Raw genomic sequence first — 20904 nt, 5'->3', positions numbered from 1 at the left:
AATTTTTTTCCATGATTATTTCTGGCGTTGGGAAATGGCAGTGTTTGGGGGTGCAAATGAGACAATGAAGTGGCATTTGATGACTGTCCTTTCATGTGGTGATCACCCGATTTAAAGCAGGATCAACTTTTTATAGGAATTATAGAAAGAACTTGAAAGGGCGAATACCACAATTCAATTTTAGTGGGACATCCAAACAGTCCCTATTTATCACAATTTAAATGAAAATTGACTAAACAGTCCTCACACTTGTAACATGTCCGGCATTAATTGGATGGAGTACAACTCACATTTGCAGCTGATTTCACCACGAAAAAGCCTTGATATATATTCACTGGAAAAACCCACAAATATATTATTGCTTCTCTCCTCTCCTCTCCTGTCTGCTCTCTCTTCCCTCACTTTCTCTCTCTAAAATGTCCTTTTTGTAACTCTCTTTCTCCGTTGTGTGTTTGGCTCTGTTTTCTTGGCGGCTGAGAAAGAGAGAGAGAGAAAAATCTGAGGAAGAAGAGGGAGAGAGGGGCAAGAAAGAGCCATGGGTTGTTTTCGTTGTGGAAAATCAGATAAAAAGTTGAAGAAAAACAGTGACAGTAGCAGCCACAACAGCAACAACAACAGCAAACCCAATGTTCAAACACAGTCCAGTCCAGGTATGGCCACTGTAAGTTTCAATCAGATTCATATAGGGAGAAGTGGGAAAGCGTTTGGCGTTATCCATTTTTCGTACGTTAAATTTAGGTCATGGTTTTTTTACACAAATTTTTTGGTCTGTTTTGAATATGGGTTTCCTGTGAATCGTTCAAACTCGATGGGTTTTTGATGATTTTGTCTGACCCACCTCTTTTTGAATCAGTTTCTTTCCGAATTTAAAGCCACCCAGTTTTTCCTTTTGTTTTTTTGGATTTTTTTTTTACAATTTCTTTTGCTTATTTTTTTTGTTTCTGTTTCGGGGAATATGTTGATATGGATTCTCTTTCTGTTTCTGTTCATATCCATACGAGTTTAGTGTGAAATCAAATCGTGAAACAAGATTTTGATGTACAGAGAAGGGTCAGGGTAACAGGGTTTGATTTGGGTGATACGGGCCTGCAATTATTTGTCACGACTTTCCTTTCTATTTGCTTCTTTTGTTTGTTTGCATGATTCGAATCAATCCAAAATCCAAAATATCTTCTTGGGTTTTAAATTGTCTTTGTTTGTTATTTGTTGCTTTTAAATTTTGACGATGATTGTGGTTTTCCTTTTTCATTTTTCCTGTTTCCTCTCTGTGTGAATCATGTCAAGGTATTTTGTAAACATTTTTAAATTATGGCTTTTGCTCATTATGCCATCATTAATATCTGGTTCTGTGTTCCTCATTTCTCTTATTCCTTTTCTATGTGTATGCGTGTTAGATGCATTGAAAGTTAATCCATATTTGGATGTGAAGAAGGAGATGGATGCGGAGAAACAGGACTCTAAGGAAGTTAATCCATCTTTGGATGTGAAGAAGGAGGTCTCTGGGAATGGATTACCTGATAAAAATGGATCGCCTGATAAAAATGGATTACCTGATAAAAATCAGGCACGGACATTTACATTTCATCAACTTGCGGTTGCAACTGATAATTTCAGGTCTGATTGTTTCTTGGGCGAGGGAGGTTTTGGCAAAGTTTTTAAGGGATATTTGGATAACCCAAGTCAGGTTGGTTGAGTTCATTGATTTTGAGTTTTGAATATTTTCTAGTAAGAATCACTTCTGATGGCATTACTTGAACATAGATTGGATTGATATTACTAACAAGAAACATCGTTTCTGGATCTAGCAAAGGATTTTGATGTATGTATTTTTCAAAAGAGTTTTGCCTTACAAGTGATTCTGCTTTGAATTTTCTAAATATGATCCTTAGTCTTATCGGAGAAATGAAGTTGTCACTTGCCAGTGAGTAGAATTAGTGTTGGATTTGTTTACTTTGTTATTAATAATCATTTGGAATACTATGGTCTTTGTGTGCCTCTTTGTCAGTTATCTTTCTAGAATTTTCATTAAAATATTGAGCTTTTAGTCCATGTAATAAGCTGGTGGTGATACCCTAACTCGGTTTTTGTGTTTGGTGTAGGTTGTGGCAATCAAGCAACTTGATCGCAATGGATTGCAAGGGATTAGGGAATTTTTTGTTGAAGTATTGACATTGAGCTCTGTTGATCACCCTAATCTTGTCAAATTAATTGGGTATTGTGCTGAGGGTGATCAAAGACTGCTAGTTTACGAGTACATGCCATTAGGATCTTTGGAAAACCATTTGCATGGTACATTATTTATATAAACCAATTCTCTCCTAATATCATTGTCTGAATTATTAATCATTTGTTCCATCTTATGGAAAATTATGTTAAACTTTTTTAAACCATTTTTTTTTTCCTTTTTTTCATTTTTGTACAGACCTTCCACCTGGCACGAAACCACTTGATTGGAATTCAAGAATGAAAATAGCTGCTGGTGCAGCCAAAGGCTTAGAGTATTTACATGACAAAATGTATCCCCCTGTTATATACCGTGATCTGAAGTGCTCAAACATTTTGCTTGGGGAGGGCTATCATCCTAAACTATCAGATTTTGGCTTGGCAAAAGTGGGTCCTACAGGGGATAAGACTCATGTTTCGACAAGGGTGATGGGTACATATGGGTACTGTGCACCAGATTATGCAATGACTGGTCAGCTGACATTTAAGTCAGATATTTACAGCTTCGGGGTGGTTCTTTTGGAGCTCATTACAGGCAGGAAAGCAATTGATAATTCAAAAGGTGCTAGGGAGCAAAATCTGGTTGCATGGGTAAGATAATTTCGTTTTTCTCAGTTCCCTACTAATAACTTTGTTACTTGACTCAGTTTTGAGGTTGATCTATGGTAAGCAATATAATTATACATATTATATTATTTTACCAATATAAACTACTGCTTTAGGACACTTTCCTAAGTATCCAAGAGTCCAGGACTTGAGGTATAAAAGTGTCTTTCAGTCAGTAAAAGTGCCCTTGTTTAGAGGATTTATATTATATATTCATTACTTTGAAGGACTTTTTGTGCTGTGGCTTGTCTAAGACGGTAATCTACAAACAGAATAGTGATTTTGGAGGGTGCTCTCTAATGGAGCAGCCCTGTTTGAATAGAGTCCAAGGTTCAGATGTGAAACATCATGCTTTTCACCATTATGTATTTGGTGTTAAGATCCTCATATGGTTTTTCATTCCTGTTATAATGTTGAATGGCATGTCTGAAACTAATTGCATGCATTTCAAACTTTTCTTATCATTGATATTCATTAATTTATATTGTCAATCTCAACTTATGATGAGAGCAGCCACTCATTAGTTATTAATTCCTTAGGTTTGCCTGGAAACCTTATCAAGTTCATTTTTTCCTTCTGTTCATTCTTAATTACTCCTATGAAACACCCAATAAGCCATTTTGTTATTTGGCAATATAAGGATGTTTTACGATGAACAAACCTGTAATTCTTTAAACATTCAGGTTTATTAATATTTATTTTTTATATATGGTACAAAGAGGTTTTATCAACATAAATAAAAACATTAATTGGAATATTCTTCTTGAACAAGACAGCTATACCCCTGATGTCTTATTTTAATGCAGCTAGAAGAAAATTTTTCCCAACGCAGGATAAGACAATTCCCTATAGAGGTTGAGCAGGGAGCTTCTCAATCTGGTGAAGTTGGACTGCCAATCAAGAACTTGGTCATAGACACTCAGAGAGAGAGGCTGACAAGTATATATGATCTCTCAACTCTATGAGTGATCTTGTCTGTCCTTGAAAATCCCAATATTCCTCTTAGTCCAAATTATCCGAAGTTTTGAGAAGTACTGCAGGATGCCAAAGGCCTCTGCTCCTACACCTCTATCAAAGCCCTGAAATGAAAAATCAATATATATATATAGCAATCTCTATTAGGGTCACCATTGTACAACCTTCTTTTTGAAGAGTGATAAGGCTGCTCCTGAGAAAAAATTATTGGATCAACAGTAATGTCAAGGCTCCATAATCGGGAGTAGAAAATTGGGTTAAATTTGGAGGTATGTTCGGTTTTACTCTTGTAGGGGTTCCCAATCTTTTTGTGAGTGTGGGATGGGAAGAACCATTTTTGATAAGTAGAAGACACTCCATAACAAGGCAGTAGGAGGGGCAAGACCCAAGTGCACTGGCAGACTCCCCATGCAAGGTGAAATAATAAGGGAAACTGATCTCACACAACTCTCATATACCACATGAACACAAACGAACAAAGAAGTCCTACAGAAGTTCCTCCCAGCCCCTGCTCTCTCTTTTGGACAAAGATGCAACAAAAGGCAACATATTTCCTTTTAGCTTCCTTTCTGGAGTTGTGATCCCCTTAAAGAGACTTCGGTTTCCAGACACACCAAGCCAAGCTAAAAGGGCCAGTTCTTCATAGCTTCTTCCTCTTTCACCTGATGAACTTTCCATGCCCCCTAGAAAGCACCTCTTTCACTGTTCATGGAAGCATCTAAAGGACTCATATCATAGAGAAAAACATGGTGTACACGTCTCAGGCAACTGGACAGAGGATCAAAGATGATTAGGTGTTCCTTGGCTGGTTTAAACAAATGAAGAAAACCAACCTTTTTTGTGGCGGTGGGGAGGGGGGAGGTGGGGAATGGAGATAATCTGTTTGCTAGGAAATTTCATGATTGGGAATTAGTTAATATTGGATCTCCTTTTGAAAAGTTATATTCTTCAAGGGTAATCAGAGGTTTAAGACATGACAATTTGGAATAGAAATGCAGATGGAAGATTTTTTTTGTTGAATCTTTGCAAATGATTGATTGGAAGCTGGGTGGTCTTAAGAGAGTTTGGGTCACTTGGGCGCCATTGAAGGTGGTGTTGCTAACATAGCCGGTCGTCAGTGAGAAGTGCTTAGTTGATCATTTACCTATTATTATTTTTGGTCTCTTGTTCTATTTTATTGCAAATTCTTTTTAAAATGGCTATTTCATTTTTTTAGATATCTTATTTAATGAGATAATGAAATCTATACATCAGTCGAGCAAATCTTTCAGTTTATTTATGAAAATGGATGTAAACTTTAAATGCTAAGGTTGGAAGATTAGAGTCTTGTCTCATAAATAGTGCTAGGTACATGGAACAGCTAGTAGTCCAGATTTGGTCTCAAAGAGCCATCTTCTAGGCTGCCTCTTTGACTAGGATAATCTAACACACTTCATGTGGATATTCCATCTTTATTTCCATCATCTTTGCTTTGTTGTTATAGTATTTTATTAGAACCGCTATTGATACTCCTGATTTTACTTTTGAGAAATCCTCTGTTGACCTGATGTTCAATGCTTGGCATGATTTCTTTGCATTTTCTTTCCATCTACAGTAACTCATAAATTAACTGAAATTTGGAATGTAATATTTACATACTAATTTTGTCTTCTTGCAGTTGTGATGCATGTAACTTTTAGTATTAGTAAGGTTATAAATATTTTAATTGAGTGAATCAGTTTCCATCTTTAATGTCTATGCTATTCATTGCATAGTCTTATCCAAGGTTACTTGTTGGAAAAAAGTAACCTTCTGTTTGCAGGCAAAGTTTGTAAGCAATTATATGCAAATGGCTTCGTCCATCAGGCCTAAAGACTCCCTTCTGTTTGCAGGCACGACCCCTGTTCAAAGACCGGAGGAAATTCTCACAGATGGCTGACCCATTACTCCATGGTCAGTATCCTGTCAGAGGTTTGTACCAAGCTCTTGCCATTGCTGCAATGTGTGTGCAGGAGCAACCTAACATGCGGCCCCTCATAGCTGATGTCGTTACTGCTTTAAACTACCTTGCTTCTCAAACATACAACCCCCAAATCCATCCAGTCCAAAGCCACCAGGGGAGCATTTCTCCCACAACGAGAAAGGGCAGTGATAAGAAGTCATCGCAGGAAATGCACCAGAGGAAGACTGAAGGAGAGAAGTAAACTAGGAATCAGGTGGTAACTCCTTTCGACTGTGTTTATATATGAAGTGCCTGGTTATCGGTTTTTGTATCTTGGAAGATAACAACAGGTGCTGATTCCTCCCCTCAACCTTAACCTACAGGGAATTTCTTCACTTCCCCCTTCATTGTACATGTGAGCTGGGTTTCCTGTATGTAAAATGGCTCTCTGTAGGAACAGACTTCCATTTCTTATAGTCTTATCATTTTCTTTCATTTTTCTTTCCTCTCTTATGCCAATCTTCTCTTTCATCCATATCAAAGATTCTGCCTAGTCTTTCTTTTCAACACCATGCTTACAGTTTCCACTAAATCAGCTTCATGTGCTACCAAATGATCAAACGGTGTCTAGTGAAAGAGAATTGATTTTTTTTTTTTTTGCAGGCTGTCTTCTCTGGTTTCATTGGGGGAACAGAGGTTGATTGTTACCCTAACTATCATACTCAATTGTGGATTTATCTCTTCCAATAACCTATTTTTTATATAAATGTCCTTAATATATATTTCAAGTATTTACTATATATTTTGAAAGAAAATATTATATTTATAAGAAAATAATAAGAATATTTTTATTAAAATGGAGTAAAAAAAAATAAAAAATAAAAAATAAAATAAAGGGTTAGATTTCTAAAATTGGATTTTTAATGTCATTTTTAATCAAATAACCCAAAAAGAATTCATAATAGTTGTTAGATCTTAGTAATTGTTTTTGAAAATGGTTTTGAGCAATAGTGGTTAAAAATCACTTCATGATATTTTATATTTTAAAATATGTTTTGAAAATAATTTTTTTTATATGGTACTTTATTTTTAATCAATTTTTATATTTATATAATTATTTATTAAGTAGCCTTTACAAAGTAAGTGAAAGCAATTAAAATAGTTTAAAGATTTTCTCCAAACACTTTGTTTTTTATTTTTAGGAATCGAAAATTGTTTCTATTTTTTAGTTATCAAATATATTTATGTTTTTTCTGTTTTGAAAATCAAAAAACCATTTTTGAAAATAATTTCGGTAAAACCCTCAAACATTCTAAACATGAATAATTATGGGTTGATGCAATTTACTTTTTTTTTTTTTTTTTTTTTTTTGGTGTAGATGTAATATGCATAAGTCAGTTTAATATTATAAGAAAACTAGGGAGAAAAATAAATAAATAAAAAATAGATTAGGTTTCAAAAAACATGAGAGAAAAATAAAAAAAAATTAAATTAAAATAGATTTCAAAATATATTATTTCTTTTGCAAGAATTGAAATATGTACAATTTTTAATGATTTTCATTAGAAGAAAATATTTTATGACAAATAAAATGAGACTAATGGATTTATTTATTTGAATAACAAAGCACTAAGAAGGCAAAGTCAATCACGTGGGTCTCACGTGATCAGCTCTCCCGCCATAAACTTTTCAAGACGCTAACGAACTGGGATTTTATTCCGAAGCCTCGTAACTGCCGGACACTTACGCCCACACCTCATCCCTCTCAATTCTCAACACCCAAAACCCTAACACATCCACTCTCTCTCTCGAAAATGCAGAGAACATTGACCACGTATCGACCCTTAGACGACAAGTATGTGATCAATGTTAGGCAGCAGCAGCAACTTCAGGGGAGGCAATCTGCGATAAGGAGAATGGATGATATCGGCGATCTTCCCATCTATGATCCGCGCTCCACAGTCGGTCGGAGATCGCGACCGTGGCCTGAAAAGTGGATTCATGTGATTCCTGTCACGATTCTGCTCGTTTTCTTCATTCTCTGGTGGTCCTCTTACCCAGGTATACTTCTAAAGCTTTCACCTTTTTCGTTCTTTCTATTGTTCTATTTGTTTGGTTGCAGAGGAAAATTCGAAGTTTTGTATATATATATATATATATATATATATTTTTTTTTTTTTATTGCTGTTTTGGTTTCCAAGAAACATAAAGAAAAACAAAGGTAGTCAGAGTGTGGAATTATTTGGTTGGAAATCACAGCAGAGATTAAAGTGAAATCCCTACTTTTTTGTTCCTTCTATTTTGCTCATTTTCTTGAATTTCTTTTCTCCCTAGAAATTTGGTTCTTGAGAGGGAAACAGAGTCATTGTAAAGCCGATGGCAACAATTCAAGAGATGCTTATTCTCTAGAGAACAGCACTTTCCGATTCTCCCTTTTTTTTTTCCTTGAAATTACTCCTGTTCTCGTTTTCCGGCATTTCTCAGTTCTCTTTATTGGGAACTATGAATTTTTTTTTTTTTTAATCTTGAATTAGAACAAAAAATTTGTATGTTTCTGAATTATTAATTTGCTTTTACACTGTACATTGTTTGAAAGCAGTGTGGGTGGAGATGAAGGACAAAAGAATTCTATCTGTTCATCGGATCTTACAACCGCAGTCTCTCAATAATACTCACTTTGACATCACCATCTTGGCATCTACAACTTCACCAATTGCCTCAGTCCCTCAGAATCTTACACGAAACAATGAAACTGTAGCATTCCCAGTGAGTAAAGCCGATTGAAAAATTACCTTTTCTGAATGGGAAAATAGTTCCATGAAATTTAGTCCTGTCAATATTACTGTTACTAGAGATTGAGATTGCTTTGCCCCACGGGATTTTGATAATCTTCAGGAACAAATAAGGGAAATAATGTGAAAAGGCTTCTAGGGTTTGTCTCAAAGAATAATCAGGTGGAATACACGTATTGAATTTGTCATGGAAAAAGGGAAGGCGAAAGATTGAAAACTCTAGCTTATCTGGGATTTTCCTGATATCATGGAAGCTAATAAAATTAGAAATCTTCTGAATTCAGTTTGTCATCATTGATTTTTATTCCCAAATGGATTAGGAAAAATAATTAAAGAGGAAAAGGAAGGAGAGAAGATTATATACAACATCAGGCACCTATTGCTGCTCTATACTAATTTCACTTTCTCGGCAGTTGCCCACCCATAGGTACATAGACGAGCTCCTCCTTGATGGCAAAACTCTACAACAATCCCTCCTTGGCGACTGCAACAGAAAGTTTAGGTTTCTGTTAGTAATAGATTGATAGCTAACACACTAACCATTACATAGGGAAAGAGAAGTAGCTAATGACATTAGGTGTTTGCATCTGTGTATAGAATAATGTTGGGTGACAAAAATTGAAAGTGGAAAGGAAAAAGGCCAATATGAAAACAATATTTTGCGCATCATTATGCATAAAAAAGAAACATAGATTGATTCCCAACACCATACCCTCTGCCAGCGAAGATCATCTGGCCTTTTGAGGACTGTAATGGAGTCGATTTTTTCAGGCGAGTCCATCTTCCACCTGCAAGCAGGGTGGCGACCTCTGTGACGTGAGTAGACTCCTACTGTTTGCCTTCTAGCTCGGTCCAACCTAGTTGTGCTCATGTAAAAAATGAAGGGCTTCTGGCAGGGGTGCTTGGTCACTGGCCTAGTGTTGAATGCGTAAGCAGTGTAGTCAGCTTTTCTGTACCAATTAAGAAAGGTTCTTGTGGGCATCTCAAGCTCTCTGGGGGAGACTATTCCCCTTAGGATTTGAACCACATAGCCCCATGAGATGGAGATGGACCAGCTACGTTTCTTGTCATAGCAGATGGACTGCTGCATTATGCTAGATGAGTCGAGCTTAACGGATTGGAAGAGCCGTTGGAGGGATTTGACTTGACTCATCCCTGGGAAAATCGGGTCCACTACATCAAGATGGTGAATTGATACCAATGGAGTTATAGGATGAGCTGCCAGAAGGCCCAATAGGTCTCCATACACATCATACTGCACAAGCAGAACAAGATACATCATCCTTGGAAATATAGAGTTGAGTTTAAACTGGTACCAATTTCAGTCACTAAACATCCTTTCTACAGTATATACAAATGAGGAATCATCAGATATGATTTTGAGAATGTATGAAAATTCCTGACATCTTCTAATCCCATGGATTTGTATGCCCTAACCTGATGAAATCCTGCTTCTCTGGTTAGTGGCACTCCTAGCTCAGCCATGCAAGCCTGCATCCTATCATCACTTCCATATAAACCTGGATATCGTTGAATGCACCGGTCCTGTACCTTTGCCAACTCAATTGCCAAGGGGTAGCTGATAGCAAACCCGCCCCCACCATATGCCATCGCATACGAGAAAAATATATTTTGGGTATGACTTTCAGAGGAGCTTCCAATGTAATAGAACTGACGATGATCATATTTAGATAGAATCCTCACCACATTGTCCACCACAAAAACCGTATCATCATCGCCCATCACAAACCACCTTACATCCTTCATACCAAGCCTGAGTGTCTCTGAAACCACCCTGGAAATCCTCAATGCAGATCTGTCTCCCTGGCGATTTGTGTACTTGAATCTTGAAGTGTCCCTCGATATCTGAATTAGGGGCAATCCTTCGTTTCTTCTCGTCCTCACTGGCTTATCCAACCAAACAACTCCCCTCGTCACCCTTGGTCTCCACCATTGTTTTATATACTGCTTTCTTTGCTCCCACAATTTTGATGATGCCGCGATCCCAAAAACGATGTGTTTGAGTTCAGTATCGAAAAGCTGTGAGCTCAAAGGAAGTGCAAATTCCAAGTTCTCTTTTTCTTGTTCTTTTGGTTCTTCTTCTTCTTGTACTTTGAGTTGAAGAGGAGCGGTAGAGAAGTTGGTGAGAGGCATGGGGTTTTGAAGATTAGCTTGGGTGGAAATATCCTGGGGAATGGGACAGTCTTGGTGGTCATCCGTGAGGAGGTGGTTGGAAGAGTAGAGAACGTAGAGCATGATTGTGATGATGAAGAACCAAGCCAAGTAGCTCCGGGAGCTGCCATGGGAAGCATGAGATGGGCGTTGTTGGGTGGAATTCATTTCTTTTCTGTCCATTGGAGGGTGGCAGAGGCAAATGAAGGGTGATATGGTTGATAGTAAGATAGGTTGGACTGAGAATTGTTCGGATCTTGAGAGATGGGAGGAGTCGAAATTTGTTATATGAGGCATCACGTAGTTGGAGGCTGGTCTTTCTCACCATGCAGTGTGAGAGCGTGGGAGCTGGAGTTGAGGTTGGGTCGTTGGTTCCTATTACGCATGGTTGACACTTCAGAATTGGGTACAAATTTTACAAAATAAAAATCAGATTAAATGCCCATATGGGCCCTATGCCAGATGGTGGCAGCTGTCTGGTTCAGTGGCCCGACAAGGTCCAAGTTTTTAAAGGGTGGACGTCAGTGTCAAACATCGTTTCATTCCTTGGCCGTGTTCCATTGGTGGATCAAAGGATCAGTTGATTTTATTTTTTATTTTTTATTTTACTTTTATATTTTTTTTTACAAGATTAAAGTAAACAATGAGAAGAAAATGGGAAAGCAATATACCGGAAACTGATTAAAAAAATAGAGAAAAGAAAAATTAGATCAAATTCTTTTCATCTTACTGGAAAATAAATAAATTTATACATTTTAAACTCTCCTTTATCGTCTTATCTCACAACTGTAACAAGACAATCACTAATTTGCGGTTCAGTCTTCTCATTCCAAAGGAAAAAAAGGGAGTTGCACATACGATAGTAGACATTATGATGAGGGAAAATTTAGGCTACAGATTGATAGGAATATCCAGATCTTCCGTCTTCAGTTTGCCTGCAGAAGAAATTAGCAGAAAAGGTCAGCCTTCAATCACATGGCAGAAAGTAGTTTTTTGGTTTTACAAACATGATTTCAAATGTCAAGGCTTACCATAAAGCGCTTCTTGAGGGCATCAACAAGCTCCTGAGGATCACGTTTTGTTTGTTTGTAGGCCTCGATTTTGTTCATCTCCTACACAAAGATTACATATGTAAACATCGACCACCCATATTCAATTGGACAAATACATCTAGGAAAGGTTTCCAGAACTTTTGAGTCGAGCCCATTTGTTGTTCACCTCTTCTACTGAAATGAGACCATTTTAGGATTTTAATAGGGGCGTAAATAAGTTTGATTTGATGGTTTCTTGGATTAGAAATGAACCGAACCAATATAGTTAGTTTTACATGTGATAAAAACCAAAACAACCAGATTTAAAGTGAAAAACCAAAATGAGCAGGTTTGGAGTAAACAATTGAACCGATCAAATTTGGAGTGAAAAATTGAACCAAACCACGCCTTTTAAGGTCGGTTTGATTTGGATTTCATGGATTAGTTTCAACCCAATTTAATGGTCTTTTTTAGTCCTCAACCTAATTGTAGATTTGTGTTTATTTTGGGTCCAAAGCCCATTAATTTGAGTTTATATTAAGTCCTAAGTCTAATTTGTTTTTAAAATTAATTGAAACCAATTTAAATTTGATGTTAAATATATATTAAATGCATTTAAAATTAATTTGACCATAATATAAAAACAACGAATAACTTTAATAGAATCTAACTTATCAAATATCAAACAATTATATATAAGTTTTAGAATATTAGTTTGGTTCAGTTTTTATCGATTAGGAGACAAGAACCAATATAATCAGTTTTGGTTGGTTTGTTGGTTTTTTCGATTTTACTTGCACCCCTAAATTTTTAAGAAGTAAAAGTTTCTTCTTCTTTGGTTATCATGTATTATTTGACTCCATTCTAGAAGATGAAATTGTGTTAAAATGCTAGGGCAAACAAAATGCTATGGCAAACAAAAAGTAATGAGAAATTTCTATATGTCTATGTTTCCACAAATTCAGAAACGAAATCACAGCTGAGGTCGGAAAGATTTCAAGTCTGCCCTCTTCAGTTACATGAAAGAATGGAAGTGAGATATCATGGGTGAGAATCTTAGTCATGATACCAAAATTCTAGGTTCATTCTAATCATCCAATCTTATCTTGTACTTTAATCTTGGTGTACAATACCAACCACTAAATTAATCTTGGTGTTCTATTTCAGTATATTGGCACACAAAATAATTTGGTCATTGTCATTACCATTTTTCAATTTTCATTCTGACATGTGACTACATAGGAGGCAAACGCAGGCATCTCATTCATAATTTTGTTCTTCATGAACTTATTTATTTAAGTATTGATAAGGCTTCCAACTATTCCAGCCAACTATAGTTATGTAGTCTTGGGTCATCTCACGTTTTCTAGAGTGTGGCACCCGCCTTAACTTACGTTGCCATGGCCTTCTTGTGCGGATAACCAAATTGATATCTCAGGTTGACTCCCCAACCTCTCTTATTTATTTATTTTTTATTTTTTGAAAAAAGGACACTCCCAGGCTCTGGTATAAAATTTCTAAGTTCATCCTAATCATCTTTCCACATGCATCCTTAGTAAAAATGACATGAATTAGACCCATAGCACTCTCCACTCTCTACCTCAAAAAGTTCTTTGCTATAGGCTGTACAGGAAACTAAGTCTCCATGCTCTAATCCCTAGATCCTGAATCCTTCCATTACCTTGGAAACTATATGAAATCTCAGCATCTCAGGCTGCTTGGTTCAACAGCCACCGGTGATTTTCTATCCGAAATTGGGTTAACAGCTACTACTGGTTCTTCAACCTGAAACTACAAGTCCCCCAAAGATCATGTTTACAGGTACATGTGTAACCTCGTCAAGAGTTTCGAGAAACTGAAAACTTCTCAGAAGCAGAGAGTCTTTACAGTTTATACTCCAAACCAACCCCCACCCCTCCCAATACACACATAAAAGCCAAACACAAGAGAAGAAAATTAAAGAAGGAAATTTGAAACCTAAAAAGCCACATATGTGCGAATAATTTTAACCTGCCAATATTAAAATGAAACACTATAAAAAGTGACATGCAGTTTACCTCAATCCATGATTCCAGCTTTGGCCTTCCTGAGGTGATGTCACACTTCTTTACATCTAGTAGTAGAGGATGAAATCGTTCAATGAATGGTGCAAATGCTATATCCACCTGAAATATAAACACTCACATGAGTAAAGGTTAGACTTAAGACCATACAATACTATAAATTTGAAATAGGAATATCATATAATTGTACATCACATGGGTAAACAGTAATGACTACCACTGGTAATAAAATTTCAAAGCCAGCATTTTAACATAAGTTAGAATGGGTTACTTACCCAGTAATTTATTTTTTCCAGCAAAATTTATAGGGTTGTGTGTACAAGGTGTTTTTTAAAAACCAACTTTCCTGTGCCAAATTGTGGGGGGTAGATTCTTTGAGGATATGCAGCCTAAGGCACATGAGAACTTATGGATGTGAATATTATCTGGCATGGAGATGAATCAGTTACTACATAAATGTTCCTGGAATAATAACTTGGCAAGAAGCAAAAGAAAGATTAATGCTGAAATATGAATTTATAATTTTAAAATTATATTAAGCTGAGGATTTGTTATAAAATTTCTACTATTTAGAAGCAAATGATGAATATTCATGATATAATTAAATGATCGTTGACAAAACCCTGTTGTATAAGTATTGTGTAGTAATTCATTATTATTTTCCATAAGAAAACTGAACAGAAACATATCCACAAGAATATATCACAGCAAAAGTATCAATTTACCAGACTGAATTGGCCAAGGAAGAAAGGCCCATCATTGAATTTTGAAAGAGCTGTTTCTAGGTAATCAAAAGCAGCATCTGGAAAGGGTCATTGAAGCAAGTTAATATTTTCGGTATTATAATGTTAATTCTAGAAAGTTTTGAATCTTACTAATTTCATTTTGTGAATCTCCCTTGAGGGAAAATATCACAGCTCTATTGAAGGTGTAAGTGTAGGATAGCAGCTCTTCCGCAAACTGTCTCTTGTTGGGATCCTGAAGAAATGTTAAAGTGTTAAAGAAATTCAAATTTTAAGCTAAGGAAGGTTGACTCCCCATCAAGGGTGCAAATATTTTTTCTTACATCGGGGTAAAGGGAGGGTCCTTCAAAGTGGCTATCAATATATTTAATCAAATCAAGACTTTCTCCTGTGACTTTATTATTATGCTCCAATGAAGGCACCTAGATGAGGGAGAAAAATAATGTTAGAACTCAAACAAGAAAAGGGGATTATTAGTTCAATCCAGCATTGCCATTTTCTCTATAGGGATTGTAGAATTTCTTTCCTTAACCAAGTTTGCTCCATCTTCTTCACAACCAACAGAATATTGTCAGACTTAGAGTTCAAAAAGAATTCAAAATTAGTAAAAGTAAATAATGATAAAACAAATGCTTAATAGTTTTCAAAAGTGTTGTAACTTATGTTCATTAAGAAAAAGCTAGCACAGATGATGGTTACAAGACCTTCACCATTCAAGTTCAACCATCCAGGTGAATATTTTAACTGATTTTACATCTGAGAGAATGAGAAGCAGGTTAGCGATTATTGGCCGATGAGAGAAGCAGAATTTAAAGCCAAGTTTGTGGCATGAACATGTAGGGTGTTCTGCAATGTTAAAGTTACCATGCAAAAGCCTCACATATGGCGTGCCCATCAGGCTCTCTGTGAGAGCCCCAAACTGAAATTAAATTTTTTTCACAATATACTAGTAGGAAACTGTCTTCTTAGGAATGAATCTCATTTCCCTAGAAACTTGCTCCAAAACCCAACAGTAATATTCTCTTATAATTGTAAGGAAATCCATTTCCTTCCAGGAATGCTTCCAAAAAGCTAGTCAAGACCACTATTTTTTTTTCCCAGAAAATTGTTTATTGCAGCTTTCAGAACCAAGCTTCATTGTATTTGCAACTTGCAGATAAAACTTCTTAAACCTAGTACTTGTTCAAACTTTTCTTGCCATTGCAGTCTTTCAACATTGTTTCTCATCAGGTTTAAAATTTCTCAGTCATCCCCATATTGTTTTCCAGAATGTTTCCCATACTATATTGGTAGAAATTTTCACTCTCTCCCACCCATGTCATTTTTCTTTTCTTTTTCCCAAAGTGATAAAAAGTGCAGAGGATGTCACCTTATTTTCTGGATAGACTTTCTCCTTATACCAAGCAGGTCTATTCCCAAGATCAATAGGAACTAATTCGATCTTGTCCTGCAATCCCTGCATATGAGAAGGAACTGAAATCATCAAGAAATTCTTAAAACCTTAGTAAAGTAGTAAGACGACAGTAAACCCACTTCAATAAAAAAAATGTATAATTTAAGTCTACAATAACTTAATTCCATCCACAAGCACAAGAAAATTAGTATTACATAGCAAAATCTGCTAGAAGTAGAACTGAATGACAACCTTATAGTTTCGAGCAATCCAGACACGCTGTGCATATGGGCATATGTAAGAAGTATACAACCTGCAAGAGACAAAAAGAATGATCTGGTGACTAGATATAAAGCCCAGCTGAATTCCACCTCCCTAAATTCTCTCAGCAATGTGAACAGTGACATCAATTTGAGACAATTTGGCACTTGTTTGTAAATTCCAATGAAATGGAACCATTGACATTTTTTTTAAAAAAAAAAAAAAAAAAAACATGGCATTGGGAGGCTCAAGGGTATTCTAGGTGGTGGTGCATTGAAGAAAATGGAGACATTGCACCATAAATAATGGTAAGCAATTGATACTACTAGATTTGGCATTTCCATTGTCTAAAGTTGGTATGTTCCCAAAGAAACTGGAAAATCTTTGGAGGGAAAGAGCCTCTAAGCTTTTAGATATAAGGATATTCATTTGATAACCTAGTTTTGATGGGCCTCAAAGATTTGGAGACTTCTTGGATTTCTCTCTTGTAGTTTTTTGGATGACAGATAGCAGGCTAATCTTATTCTAGTGGTGTTTGCCTTTATATACCTTGTACAAGATTCAATTCTGCGAAGCGTAATAAGGTGTGTGCTGTGTTGGCAAACTGACTCAATGGCATTGGAAAAACCAAATTTGTGTGCAATTGGACATTTGAGGGAGAGGAGGGAAGAGGTGTTAAGCATAAAATTTGCTTAAAAAAAAATTGATCTCTTGTAACAAATGCAATTCATGATGGAAAGGAATTAGGACTTGGAGGGATTGCCAATAATTCTCAATTCCACCAAAAAATGATGGAATTTGGGTAAAATTCCTTTTATGCATAACTAGATTTCTACATTCCTGTCTTATTCTGTTTAACTATAAGGCAAAAGGAACTAGTACAAAACTGACTTGTAATGATTTTTTTCCCCATGCCAAAAAGGAATTCTTTTTTTTTCATTCATTAAGCCATGTTTGGAATGTTGGAACAGAGAATGAGAATAGTAAATCAATTCCATCTCTCATTCATTCATGAGTTTGGATTGTTTTTGAGAATAAAAAATTCATTGTCATGGAAATCAAATCCTACTCTCACTGGGATTTTGATTCTTCTCTTCTACACAGAATTATATTCCCCTCCATCCCCATCCTATTTCCATTCCTATTCCCACATGCCAAATGCATTCCTTTACCTCTAAGAATCTCATTCCCACTAGAATATTTACTTCAACATGCAAAAGGAATCAATATGGGATTCTAAATCAATTGAAGACATAATGGAAAGATTCAATTCCCATTGTCCTTATTATGTTGATGGCCTGAACTATATCCAAATTCACAATACACTGAACAGAACCAACCCTAGATTTACAAGTATCTTGGCCCCATGATCTTAAAAAAAAATAAATAACCAAGTGACAGAAAGGAAAGAAAAAGGAAAACTCAACCCAATTTTGAGGAAGGGAAAAACAATTCTAGAAACAATTACTGAAGTGGTGAAACAAATTGCAGGGACACACTGAAATAGAACAAATACCTGGTGGTTCCATCAAAAAGAGGGGGTGGTTCAGAAGTAGAATCGAGAGAAGGGGGAAGAACCTCTTCAGCACTTCTGCGCACCAAAACAAAGAGGACCCAGACAGGAAATGCGATTCAAACAAATGTCAGAAAGGAAAAACCCATTAGAAGATAAAAAAAAAACAACAACAACAATAATAATAATAACAATAATAATTCAAGAGAATTTTTTTTGTTTTACGTGACAGCCATTGATGCTAGTGGAGAAATGTTTCTCTTAGAGTTAAAGAAGAGAGGATGAAACGATGAAGACTTGTTTGGGAATTTGGGAGATATATTAGTGGAGTAATTGAGTGAATTTGGATGAAGATTATAAGGAAATTTCAGGGTTAAGGTATTCATTTTTGGGGACTCACTGCTACTTCGGCTTCTGTATGCAATGTAATGGCCTACGTTCCTCCACGCATCTGCTTGGGGAAAGACAGCCACAAGATTTGCGCTCACGAACGACCACGACCCCAAGTTTTTATTCTTCCATTTCACATAAAAGTAAGAGGCTATTTACAAAATCTTTTCTTTTTATTTTTTATTTATCAACAACTAATCTTATGACAAAATCATTCTTCAAAGCTTATTTGTTATCTTAAATATATATATTTTTAAGGCAAGTTTAAATATATTTTAGGGTTTATAATTTATGTAAATTTCTACAAAATCTTTTTGTAAAAATTATTAGCAAATAATTATAAATTATTTAAAAGTGTTTTAAACATAATTCTTAAATGTAAAACACTAGTTTCAAACACCTTTAAGAGTGTTTGGAAACACAATTAAAGATGTTTGAAAATATAGTTACGATGTCCATGATCAAATTTAATTGAATACGTAGAGTTATGTGATTAATGCAAATATAAACTCCTTTATTTATAATATTTTGTGGGTAATGCATACATCGAAAAAGTTTTTAATAGTAATGCTTGGATACAAACTTTTTTTTTTCATTGTTAAAAATAAAATAATAATAATTCCAAAGTCTTAAAAACTTAATTGAAAATGGTTTTTAAAAACTATTTAAAAAAAAGTTAGAAAACTTTTACTCCAAACCTTAGTAATTAAATATAACTATTTAAATGCTTTTCATGTGTACCTAAAATCCGAATACATTAATTTTTATTAATAATAAATTATTTAATATTATAAATATATCATAATATTTTAAAAGTACTATTGTGTAATTTTGCTATATTAAACTATTTATATAGTTATAATTATTAAATTAAATGTAATTTATATACTTTCTAATCCTAATTTAATATAATTATTATCGGAGTCTTAATTCTTTCTTGCTTTATTTGGTTTCAATTTGTAGAATACAAGTATGACCATTGTAATGATGTGACTCAGCCTTCTACTCTATGGTCACCATGTGCCGCACTAATCCCACACACACCATACTTCTGTCTTGTATATTGCGTTCACTGCTACGTTGGATAACTACTTTACAAAGTTGGTTGCCTCTGTGCATGATGGATTCTATACGTAACGCATTCTATGCATGCTTGATGAATTCTATGTGCAGTTTATGGATAATCCACATATGTTTATGAGCAGGGATTCGAACCACATCACACTGACTAGTGGCTGCAACACTACTCCCATGGTAAGTGTGGATAGTTCTTGCATTCCTTAGTCCATACGAGTGAAACACTCATGTACTCTCAATGGGTTCTGAGTTAGTGCTAAAGTGCAACTGTCCGAGGAAAATCATTGCCTTGGAGAACATAGGTTGGGTTCCTTTTGGCATTCTCTTCCTTGCATAATGAAGGAAAATTTTGAGGTATTTTCCTTTCCCTACTTTGTTCTTGTGTTGCCATTCCCCACTCTCACCATTCCTTTCCCTTGATTTGGTAAGTCATTTCAATGCATGTTCCCCCACTACAATTATTTTCATATTTGTCATGATAGCAATGATAGCAACTCCCGTTAAGATTCTAATTATACCAATTTAAGATAGTCACCATTGAAAAAAAAAAAGTGTGGGCTCGAATAGAATGATGATCACTTTTTGTAAATTAAAACAAATGTTAACTATGATCAATGTGAAAAACAAATAACCAATGATATAATATAATTATAAAGAACAATTGCATATAAATAAATAAAATAGGGAAAAGAGAAATATAAATTCAAAATTTATAGTAGTTCGATCAAATCCTCTAACTTTAATTATAAACTTTAGGTTCCACTATGCTTAGACTTTCAAATAAAACCTTTAAATTTTATATTTGGATTAATTAGCTATAATGGGTACTTAAAATTTTCCTTGAATACCTTAGGTGATGTTTTGTGTACACTTAATCTCATCTAATAAGATTTACAATAAATAAAATTTTCAATATAAATTATTAGTTTATAAATTTGTACTTAATGATACAAAGAAAACAAGGATTGATTAGGTGCATAAAAAATGGAATGCAAGTTTAAGCCTAATGTGATCGAAATATTTTACTGATCAAAGATGATTGAATAATAGTTTGAAACCTCTCTCTCTCTTATAAATAAAGTATTGAGCTATTATATAAAAGTTAAGAGATCAAATTAGTCTTTAGAAATAAGTCTTTCAGAATTAGTTCGTTCACATGGTCATCCACACACCAGTTGTTGAAGCAATTAACGAGGTGCAAAGAACATTTAATGACTTTCAAAACTTTATCAGAAAAAGAATATGAAGGGGACTTGATTGCTTAACTAGTTGAACGATATAAGTGATTGATCGAGACTTTAAGAAATTTGTCTCTAATTTAACTTCCATTTCATGTAAAAAGGTCCTTTAACTCATATTTATGTTTGTCCAACAACCTAACATTCAATTACATTATCTGTGAGAGTATGAAACAATTAAAAAGTGTATTTATTTTTCAAATTCGTAAATCCTTAATTACACCTTGAAGTCCTAGCTATTTTTTTTTTAAATTATACCTTACTTACATTAAGAACTAGGTCTTGTAAAATCACATTGATAAGATTTATTCATCTTTGTATCACCTTATATTATACTTGTAAAAGCTTACAAGATTGGAGCCACCCTAGTTGGTTTAATAAGTATTGGGTATTGCTTTCCTTTTATTTTTAGTAACAAAACTACTATGGAGGATCATCCTCTAGAGTTGATTATTCTTTAATAACTTCCTCTCCCATATGCCTTCTATAATTATCCCAATATCCCT

At 35.1% G+C, this 20904-nt stretch overlaps 3 protein-coding genes across 9 annotated transcripts; 1 reads left to right on the top strand and 2 right to left on the bottom strand.

Moving 5' to 3' along the window:
• Window positions 1-357: 357 nt before the first annotated feature.
• On the top strand, window positions 358-8692 carry LOC117915817 (probable serine/threonine-protein kinase PBL5). Of its 6 annotated transcripts, none has more exons than XR_004651454.1 (8): window positions 358-650; window positions 1395-1684; window positions 2100-2289; window positions 2423-2814; window positions 5676-5999; window positions 6389-6421; window positions 7546-7786; window positions 8325-8692. XR_004651454.1 is itself a non-coding variant. In XM_034831516.1 (7 exons), exons 1-5 carry the CDS (start codon window positions 536-538, stop codon window positions 5985-5987), a joined length of 1299 nt encoding a protein of 432 aa, XP_034687407.1. In that variant the 5' UTR covers window positions 358-535; the 3' UTR covers window positions 5988-5999; window positions 6389-6421; window positions 7546-7844. The 6 variants fall into 6 exon arrangements, 4 of the variants coding, with proteins under 4 accessions (XP_034687407.1, XP_034687405.1, XP_034687404.1 ...); XR_004651455.1 differs by lacking the exon at window positions 8325-8692 and adding an exon at window positions 8060-8154; XM_034831516.1 differs by lacking the exon at window positions 8325-8692 and having other exon boundaries at window positions 7546-7844.
• A 201-nt stretch (window positions 8693-8893) lies between these two features.
• On the bottom strand, window positions 8894-10857 carry LOC117917080. Its single transcript, XM_034833306.1, has 3 exons — window positions 9955-10857; window positions 9230-9772; window positions 8894-9001 (listed from the first exon to the last, which is right to left on the bottom strand). Exons 1-3 carry the CDS (start codon window positions 10855-10857, stop codon window positions 8894-8896), a joined length of 1554 nt encoding a protein of 517 aa, XP_034689197.1.
• A 537-nt stretch (window positions 10858-11394) lies between these two features.
• On the bottom strand, window positions 11395-18094 carry LOC117915818 (glutathione S-transferase L3-like). Of its 2 annotated transcripts, none has more exons than XM_034831519.1 (10): window positions 17919-18094; window positions 17697-17768; window positions 16172-16232; window positions 15896-15982; window positions 14850-14948; window positions 14659-14761; window positions 14509-14585; window positions 13778-13885; window positions 11721-11801; window positions 11395-11624 (listed from the first exon to the last, which is right to left on the bottom strand). In XM_034831519.1, the coding sequence occupies exons 1-10, from the start codon at window positions 18077-18079 to the stop codon at window positions 11616-11618; spliced, it is 858 nt and encodes a 285-aa protein (XP_034687410.1). In that variant the 5' UTR covers window positions 18080-18094; the 3' UTR covers window positions 11395-11615. The 2 variants fall into 2 exon arrangements, with proteins under 2 accessions (XP_034687410.1, XP_034687409.1); XM_034831518.1 differs by having other exon boundaries at window positions 17697-17771; window positions 17919-18093.
• Between the last annotated feature and the right edge of the window lie 2810 nt (window positions 18095-20904).

This window comes from Vitis riparia, chromosome 6 (genome assembly GCF_004353265.1).
Source record: "Vitis riparia cultivar Riparia Gloire de Montpellier isolate 1030 chromosome 6, EGFV_Vit.rip_1.0, whole genome shotgun sequence".
Lineage (NCBI taxonomy): Eukaryota > Viridiplantae > Streptophyta > Magnoliopsida > Vitales > Vitaceae > Vitis > Vitis riparia.
Note: the sequence above shows the minus strand (reverse complement) of the source record. Positions and strands in the feature narration are given on the sequence as shown.